General features: G+C 32.9%; 1 protein-coding gene across 1 annotated transcript; it reads left to right on the top strand.

The window, feature by feature from the left end:
- The first annotated feature begins 2,602 nt into the window (after nucleotides 1–2,602).
- LOC125856968 (scarecrow-like protein 21) lies at nucleotides 2,603–8,513 on the top strand. The gene is made up of 4 exons (XM_049536632.1): nucleotides 2,603–2,645; nucleotides 3,369–3,441; nucleotides 6,175–6,840; nucleotides 7,014–8,513. Exons 3-4 carry the CDS (start codon nucleotides 6,372–6,374, stop codon nucleotides 8,195–8,197), a joined length of 1,653 nt encoding a protein of 550 aa, XP_049392589.1. The 5' UTR covers nucleotides 2,603–2,645; nucleotides 3,369–3,441; nucleotides 6,175–6,371; the 3' UTR covers nucleotides 8,198–8,513.
- The last annotated feature ends 1,075 nt before the right edge of the window (nucleotides 8,514–9,588 follow it).

Genomic DNA, 9,588 nt, shown 5'->3' on the forward strand with positions numbered 1-9,588 from the left:
TACAACCTCAAAAACAAATATTTTTAGAATATGTATGCAACTATTTTTTATTTTTTTTAAGAATAATTTACACGAAATATGCACGCATAAAACATGTGTCAAAAAATTAATACATATACTAAAGACACGAATAAATATTTACTCCTTCTCTTCTTCATTGGTAAATTGTTGTATTAGGAGGTAGGGCTTGGACTTAATGGTAAAAACATAATTCATAATGTTGGGGGTGGGTGGGTGGGGGGGGGGGGGGTTGCAAAAATTACAATGTTTGCGTAATTAATAGAATTCAATAATTTAAGCTCAGATGATGCATTTGTATTAAAGATTATTTAGTATACTTAAGTAATTTATTTAAAATTCAGTGAACAGATAATAAATGTTTTTTATAAACTCATAAATGATGTGATGTGTGACTCAAGCATACGCTACGAGATCTGATTTGCACAAGTTCAAATCTTACTATAAATAAATCTGATCTTACTAACTTTAGAAATTTGCAAAAGTTTAGTTAATCAGATCCACACACATGAAACATTCAAGTGAAATATCGATCTACACACATGAAGCATTCAAGTGAAATACCATACATTTGCATGAAGAAAAACAAAAAATCAAATTCATGGAATTTAAAATTACATGGGACAAATTCTTAAAGATTTTCCGTTTACATGAAAAACATTAGTACATGGCAAAAACAAGAAAGGAGATGAAAAGACAGAATGATAAAAGTACACGCATCTTGACTAATTTAGTATCAAAGAAGAATGTACATAATTAAGAAGACATAATCAATTTAATTTTTATTAAATACGTATAATTTAAGCACTCACAAATTTTTTAGCAACTCTTAAAAAAAACTTCATTGTATCTAACTAAATTAATTGTTAGTTTAAATATTTTTCAATCATTTCAAAACAAGCACATGATCATTTGAAGTAGTTGGATGAATGTTCTTTAGGTATTCTAGATTTGAAGAACTAAGTGATTCTCAAATACTTAAATTACTATTTTATAACTCAAAAACAAATAGTTTTAAAATATGTATAATTTTTTAAAAATAATTTATACGAGATATGCACACATAAAATATGTGTTTAAAAACTAATATATAGGAGTATATTTTTCAACACGCCAATAAGTATTTACTCCTTCTCCGCTTCATTGGTAAATTGTTGCATTGGGGGTTAGGGGCTTAGGCTTTGATCTAATGGTAAAAATGTAACTCGTGATGTATGCTTGAAATTATAGTTTTCTTAAAGATTTAGTTAATATATTTAAGTAATTTTTTTTAAAATTTAGTAAGCAAATGGTATTTTTTTATAAATCCATAAATGACGTGATGTATACGTCATGAATTTAATTTTACTATAAATAAATTTAATTTCATCTACTTTGAAAATTTGTAAGAATTCAGTTAATCAAATTCACACACATAAAGCCTTCAAGTGAAATACTTAACATTTGTATGAAAAAAATAATCAAATTTTAAATTATATAGATTTTCGAAGATTTTTCGATTATGCGAAAAATATCAGTACATGGCAAAATCAAGAAAATAGAGGAAAAGATAAAAAGGGTCCTTTGAACATTTATTCCTATTTTGTATTAATCTTTAATCTATGTTCCTCATAAAAAGTAATATCTCCTAATTGTATGTGGCATTGTTATAATTTGATATACAATTTTACTTTTTTTACAAGATTAAATATATTTTGATTTGGTATGACTTTGTACTCTCCAAAAAAAATAAAGATATTTACTTCTAAGTTAAATTTGGAGATATAAATCTTCTTTTCCGATCTAAACAAATACTCCATCCGTCCAATAATAGTTGTCCACTATACTAAAAATAGTTGTTCAACAATACTTGTCTAGTTTAAAAAATCAAGAGATAATTTACCTTTTGTGTTTATTTTACCCTTGCTATTATTAAATAATATTTATCATCTAACACATTTCTCAAAAATTAAATTTAATAAGTCAAAAGATAAAATAGTAATATTACCTCTATTNTTAAATTTGGAGATATGAATCTTCTTTTCCGATCTAAACAAATACTCCACCCGTCCAATAATAGTTGTCCATTATACTAAAAATAGTTGTCCAACAATACTTGTCTAGTTTAAAAAATCAAGAGATAATTTACCTTTTGTGTTTATTTTACCCTTGCTATTATTAAATAATATTTATCATCTAACACATTTCTCAAAAATTAAATTTAATAAGTCAAAAGATAAAATAGTAATATTACCTCTATTTTTTCTTTAAAGTTTATTTTTAATTACAGAAAAATTATATTTTTTTTAAAGGACATACCTAAAAGGAAAAAGTAAATTAAAATAGAGTGAGTAATGTTTTCCACGGGACAAAAATCATTTTATATTTTCTTATCATAATATCTCACGGGACATAACTTCAGTTACATATTTACATTGAAAGATCAATCCATTTAAAGAATAAAACGAGTAATTTATTTTATGTTATGCTAAGCATTACATCACAATTACGATGGCAATATTTCCCTCTATTTCCGAGTTCTTTTATTTTGACTATATAAAGCCAATACCAAATTCTTCATATTCTCCATCAGCAAAACACACTAGGCAAATTCCTTTTCTATCTCTGTTTTAACAGAAGACAAAAAGGTTCTATCTCTCCTCTTAATTTCTTTTTTAAAACAACATCTTTTTTATTAATTCTATGATGATCTTGTTACCTTTTCTGTTTTTGTTGGTGTTTTATAATCTAATTTTCTTGAAAAATTGTACTACTAGGAAGTGTTTGAGTTTTGAATGGTTTGTTTTAAGGTGTGTTTAGCAAAAGGGCAAAAAAAAAGTTGCAATTTTCATTTGAATTCTTTAAAAAACATCTTTTTGACTTGTTATCTTTTTATGTTTTTGTTCTTGTGTTATGTAAACTAGTTTTCTTGAAAAATTAGTTTTACTGGGAAGTGTTTGATTTTTGAAATTAGTCTAAATTGTTTCTATAAATGCTGATTTTTTGTTTGTTTTAATATGTGTTTCATTTGAATTCTTTTAAAAAAACATCTTTTTGATTGATCTTTTGAATTAATTCTATGATGTTCCTGTTGCCCTTTCGTATACGGACTCTCTCTATCTCGAAGGTCTGCATTATACTCTATACTTTGTTATTGTAGGTTCTTGTTGCAATTTTCTATTTTTATTCTTTATTGAGTGATAATCCTTGTTTTTCTTGGAAGATTAGGCTTATTAAGAACTGTTTGATTTTTGAATTAGAGTAAATTGTTTCTTGAAAGATTAGGCTTATTAAGAACTGTTTGATTTTTGAATTAGTGTAAATTGTTTCTATCAACTGCTGACTTTTGGTTTGTTTTAATGTGTGTTTAGCCGAAGGCAAAAAAAGGTTCCAACTTTCGTCTGAATTCTTCAAAAATATATCTTTTTGAGTAATGTTTTGAAGGTTTGTCATACTCACTGAACTAATTTCTTGTTACCCTTTTTCTATTGTTTTTTTAAAAATTATTAATGAGTTATTTAACTCTGGTTTGCACCGAAGGGTGTGACGTAGTGGTCAATGAAGGGGTTAAGAACTGTGAAGTCTTAGGTTCGTAATTTCTTTCGTTTTAGTAACAAAACTTTATTTTTTCTATGATGTTAAACTATATATATATATACCAAAATATTTTTTAATCTTGTGGTCTTAAACCTATCACGTGGAAGTTAAATTTAAAAATTGACAAAAAAGAAAGAAATATTAATTAATGTTTCAAAACAAACTAAAAAAAAGACAAATAAATTAAAAAATATAGAATATGTTTTTGTTAAAAAGGCTTATAATTACTAAAAAAAAATTGGGCCTTTCAAATTTTCGCAGATGCCTCATTTTTAAAGGCATTGAGCTGCCCATGTAGATATGCCGTGGAATTAGTCGAGGTGGGTAGGAAAATTGGTCAGTAGTGTTTGATTTTCTATGGACCTTTGGTTTAATTTGTTTAATGTTTGGTTTGAGTTTCTGGTGTTGTTAGTCTTTAGTGGTTCTTGTAAAGTTATTGCCTTTTTTGATATGGAGTCAATGTTTCTGTTTTTTCCTTGGAGTTCAGTTGATTCTATGAATAAGGAAAGAATTAAAGTATAGTGTTTTAGTCAACAACATACCCAAGTGGGGTTTGGAGAGGGTAGAGCGAAAGCACACGTTACTCCTACCTTATATATATAGAGAGAGGTTCTTTTCGATAGACCCTTAGTTTAGAAGAACAATAACAAAATAATGCGAAATGAAAAACTATACACAACATACAGTAGAAAGGATAGTAACAACAACGAAATAAGGTGATAATCAATCTTTTAGGAAATAAACAAACACGATGATTCATTACTAGTCAAACTGTTCACTTCTTTTTCATCGTGTTTCATTTAATTTGTTATTGACTGTATATTGAAAAAACCAGGAAATTACTGTTTCAACGCGTACCTTAGAAAAGAAGAAAAGATTTTTTTTATATGGAGTCTATGTCTTTCTTTTTTCCTTGGAGTTCAGTCTATGTCTCTCTTTTATTTGTTTTCCAAAAAAAATAAAGGGAGAAGGGGAAAATATGTACTACTTCTTAACGAGGGATATCTCCACTCTAAATTGCAAAGTTGAGGGATATATTTTCCCTGTTTTCCAAAAATAAAACTAGAGCTTTGGTCATTTGTACTGCGGCTTTATTGCTTTTCCATTTCTGTTTGTCTGTTTTCCATTTCTAAGGTATGAAGGTTGCTTCTTTTTTATTTTTCTTCTGTTGTTTGCTAACTTAGGTTCAATGTTACATGCTAAGTAATCAGTAGAACTGGAGATTTTTTGTTTTCATCCAGTGTTTGGTACTGCATTGGGGTCCCAAATTAATCCGTGTAAGGCCCATTATTAAGGGAAGCTCTAGCGCTTCCTACCAGGATTTTTCTTCCTACCTCGATCTGAGCCTTTGGTTAAGGGTGCCTATTGAGAGCTGAGGGATGTTTATGAGTTAATGATCTGAGTTATCTTTGTAGAGATATTTGTTTGAGGTGCTGGTTGGGGTTAGAAACAGAAAAATCTTAATCTTATTAGTAAAGAAAGGGGAAATCAATGTAGACCTGGTTAGTTGTGGAAAGCGAGGGGAAGATGTGTGGGGTGGGGTGGGGTAGGGGGTGGAAGGGTTGAAGATAAACAAACACGAAGATTTATTCCTAGTCAAACTGCTCACTTCTTTTTCGTCGTGTTTCATTTAATTTGTTATTGACTGTATAACCAAAAAAACAACAACCTACAGTTTCAAAGCTAGCCTTAGATAGACTTTTTTTCCCCACAAATTAAGAGGTTGAGTTAGGGAGATGGAGGTTGAAGAGCATAGCAAGCCGTGCTAGCCTAAGTCGAGGTTTGATAATTTGTCGATTATCTTGCTAATTCTTCGTGATTGTGCTTGAATTTGAAGATTTATCTCTTTGTTTAAAGGTAATCCACTGTTTGTAGTAATATAAAAGGATATTTGATGTTAAGGGTATCATTTTATTCAAAAAATCAACAATGGGGCTTTCTTTTTATTATTTTTCGATAAGTTTCTAAACCCTTGGTAAATCCACTACTGCCTTTGTGTTTTTTATCATGTCATTTTCGGAGTTATCGACCAACAAGTCTGGTGCATTTGTTGGCTTTCTTCATTCATTTACTAAATGCAGGTAGTTACATTGAATCCTCAACTAATTCATTGTTCCTCATTTAGAACTGCAACAACAACTTCATTGATTAGTCTCCCTTAACGTTTTCCCTAATTCTTTCCTATATATGTGTCTTGGTCAAGGAGAGAGTGCAACGTTTTCAAATGTTAGATTTACTGATCTGATAAGCATTTCCATTTCTCGAATGCTTTAGGCCTTGATGAATGATCATACTTTGTGTATTACCATTTTTTTTGGGTATATTCTTCTTTTGATTCTATCCTTTCGTAATTTTCCATCAAAATGATGTGGAATCTTGTCATAACATTTCCTAATTCTGTGTTGTTTTGTTTATGAGCATGAATATTGTCCACAACTTCTTTGACACTGATCAAAATTGCATTTTGGCTGTAAAAGGAAGGCTTTTTTGTTATATTGTGACAATCTCTTGTGATCTTTAGTATTCGTTTTAAAAGTTTGATCTCACTAAGAATACTGATCATGTTTTACTTCTTGGCAGATTTTGCTGGCTCTGACAACTGCATCGGCAGTGTACTGGAGATATCCATTCTAGCTCTAGTGCTTCAGATTCAGCAGTCATTCTCTTCTGAAAGAGCCTTTGGTTTTTGAGATGTCGTGAGTAGTTTTAGTGTAGACATTTGCTGATCAGTGTCTTCCTTTGGCACAGCCCACAGTGAGTGAGTTACTTATTGTCAGATGCAAGCATCTCAGGGACCTCAAAGGCCGTGTGGTGTACATAAATTGTACAATCAGCCAATGCAGCAAGTTCAGCAATACTACACCCCTTGCCATGCTTCTGACAACAGCAATTATAACGATGGTAGCAACTCTGGAACAGAGGTTTCTTTAAAGACACAGAATGAAAAGTTCTTCACTATGGACTCATTTCCGGCTACTGACTGTGCCATCTACGATGCAGATCCTTCCGTAAGCATCTCTTCCAACAGGAGTCCTTTCTCTCCTCAATGTTCTCAGTCAAACATGTTTGAACAACGTCGTTCTTACGAGAACACTTCTGGTTCGCCTGTAAGTTTGTGTTCAGGAGTTGATGACAGCAACGGAAAGAAGCATGAGCTGCGGGAACTGAATAATAATTTGCTAAGGCCTGAATCCGATATTGATGACAGCTGCAGTTGCTCGTTAAATGGTGTAGTCTCAAAACATTNTACGAGAACACTTCTGGTTCACCTGTAAGTTTGTGTTCAGCAGTTGATGACAGCAACGGAAAGAAGCATGAGCTGCGGGAACTGAATAATAATTTGCTAAGGCCTGAATCCGATATTGATGACAGCTGCAGTTGCTCGTTAAATGGTGTAGTCTCAAAACATTTTTCCTTGACAAGGCAGAACCAAGTATTGGATGTAGCCTCAAGATTGGACTTGAAAGAGTTACTTGTTGCCTGTGCTGAAGCAGTAGATGAAGCTGATACCTCGACTGCAGAAGTTCTGATGAATGTTTTGGAGAAAAGGGTATCGGTTTCTGGGGAACCTATGCAACGACTCAGTGCATACATGTTGGAAGGTCTAAGAGCACGATTATTGTCCTCCGGAAGTAACATATACAAAAATCTTAAATGCAACGAACCAACTAGCTCAGAATTGTTGTCCTACATGCAAGTTCTCTATCACATCACCCCTTACTTCAAGTTCGCTTATATGTCCGCCAATGTTGTCATAAGCGAAGCCATGAAGAACGAGAATAGAATCCATATCATTGATTTTCAAATTGCACAGGGAAGTCAATGGATGTTCCTCATCCACTATCTGGCTCGTCGGCCTGGTGGTCCGCCATTTCTCCGCATCACAGGCGTTGATGATTCCCAATCAGCTCATGCACGCGGTGGTGGACTTCAGCTAATCGGCGAAAGGTTAGCGAGCATTGCCAAGTCCTGCGGAGTGCCTTTCGAATTCCATAATGCTGCATTGTCAGGCTGTATGGTCAAACTAGAGAACCTACGAGTTAGACATGGAGAAAGCCTGGCAATTAACTTCCCTTACATGTTGCACCACATGCCAGACGAGAGCGTAAGCACTATGAACCATCGAGACCGCCTATTAAGACTAGTCAAGAGCTTGTCTCCCAAAATCGTGGCCCTAGTTGAACAAGAAATGAACACCAATACTGCCCCTTTCCTTCCAAGGTTCCGTGAAACTCTAGATTACCACAAAGCAATGTTCGAATCAGTCGATGTAACTCGCCCGAGGAATGACATGCAGCGGATCAGATCAGAGGAGCATTGTATTGCACGGGATGTTGTCAATCTCATAGCATGTGAAGGGGCCGATAGAGTGGAAAGGCATGAAGTTTTTGGTAAGTGGAGGTCAAGACTTTTGATGGCTGGATTTACACCATGCCCGCTGAGTCCATTGGTTGCTGAGACCATCAAGGTCATGTTGAAGGAGTATAGCTCAAATTATAGGCTTGCTGAAAGCCAGGGGGCGCTTTATATTGGATGGAACAACAGAGCTTTAGCAACTTCTTCTGCTTGGCAATTACCTCATTCGTTGCCTTTGGGATCTTGATATTAGCATTTGGAAGAACAGAAGAGCCGAGACTGTTTCTTTGAAACTTTTTTCTTGTTATAGAGAGGTAAGTCTCTGAAATCTCGAGCTTGTAAATCCCAGTGTAGGAATTAGCAGAGGTAGTTAAGCTCTTCTATAGTAGACACCATAAACTCAGTTGGCATCTGTTTAATCAAACATGAAATTAGCAGAGAATTTTGTTGTAATGAACCAAACTTACCAGCTTACTTAACCAGAAGTTTAGTTTGTTATGCCAACTTGTAATGATAAATCTGTTTTGGGCATAAAGTTTCTATCTTATGTTTTTCTTTTAGTTTTTACATGGTTCTCTTTGATTTTCATTTGTCCCGATCGTAGTTGAAAGCTATATTGCTCCAACTCTCCAAAAATGTTGTCACACATGTGTCAAGTCTTTCATAACTGCACTACTTTTGGAGGATTTGACACACCTCTATCGACATTCTTGAAGAGCCCGAGCAACATAAGTAAACTTACCAGCTTACTTAACCAGAATTTGGAACTTCTGTTGAACTTGTATTCTGCTGTGCCAACTTTGTAATGATAAATCTGTTTTGGCATCCTTTAAGGTTTCCATCTTATTGTTCTTGTTTTTGCTTATATGCTCTCTTTGTTTGTCATTTGACCTGAGCATAGTTGAAGGCTACTTTACTCGAACTTTGCAAATATAATGTTGTACCTATGTCGGATCCTTCAAAAATGTGCTACTTTTGAAGGATTCTATATCTCATTGTTCTTGTTTTTATTTATATGTTCTCTTTGTTTGTCATTTATCTCAAGCATAGTTGAAGGCTACGTTGCTCGAACTTTTCAAATATGTTAGTTGTATCTGTGTCGAATCCTAAAAAAATGTGCTACTTTTTAAGGATGTAATAGACATATCGACATTTTTGAAGAACTTGAGCAACATAGGTCGAAGGTATGAACACTAGTGCTATGTCTAAATATTTTGACTTGAGGTCTCAAGAGGAAAACGGAAAAAACTTACCCGCATTGGATGTATACACCAATCTAATGCAATTTTCATTATTACATGATTTAATGAAGTAAAACACATGTTAATTAATTATGGTTAAGTAAAATGAACTATAAAGTTAAGGTAACAACTAACTCAAATTTGCGCCTAAGATCCATTATAGGGGGCCTGCTAATATTTTTTCCATTTTTTAGGGAAAATTACGTAAAAAGACCCTCCACTTAACCTTAAACTAAAATTTTTGATTAAAGATGAAGCATAGAATCTAAGCAAAGGTTATTGGAACGGTTTGAGAGGGACTGTTAATTAGTTGTCATTTTATTTTATTTTAAAATATATATATTCCAATATTTTATGATATATACAGGTTATAGATTTGTCACCAAACCCATAATGT

Source organism: Solanum stenotomum, chromosome 2 (assembly GCF_019186545.1).
Source record: "Solanum stenotomum isolate F172 chromosome 2, ASM1918654v1, whole genome shotgun sequence".
NCBI classification, from domain to species: domain Eukaryota; kingdom Viridiplantae; phylum Streptophyta; class Magnoliopsida; order Solanales; family Solanaceae; genus Solanum; species Solanum stenotomum.

What these genes read in the sequence shown, in the direction of transcription:
- LOC125856968 (XM_049536632.1), top strand. Translation starts at nt 6,372, where the DNA reads ATGCAAGCATCTCAGGGACCTCAAAGGCCGTGTGGTGTACATAAATTG.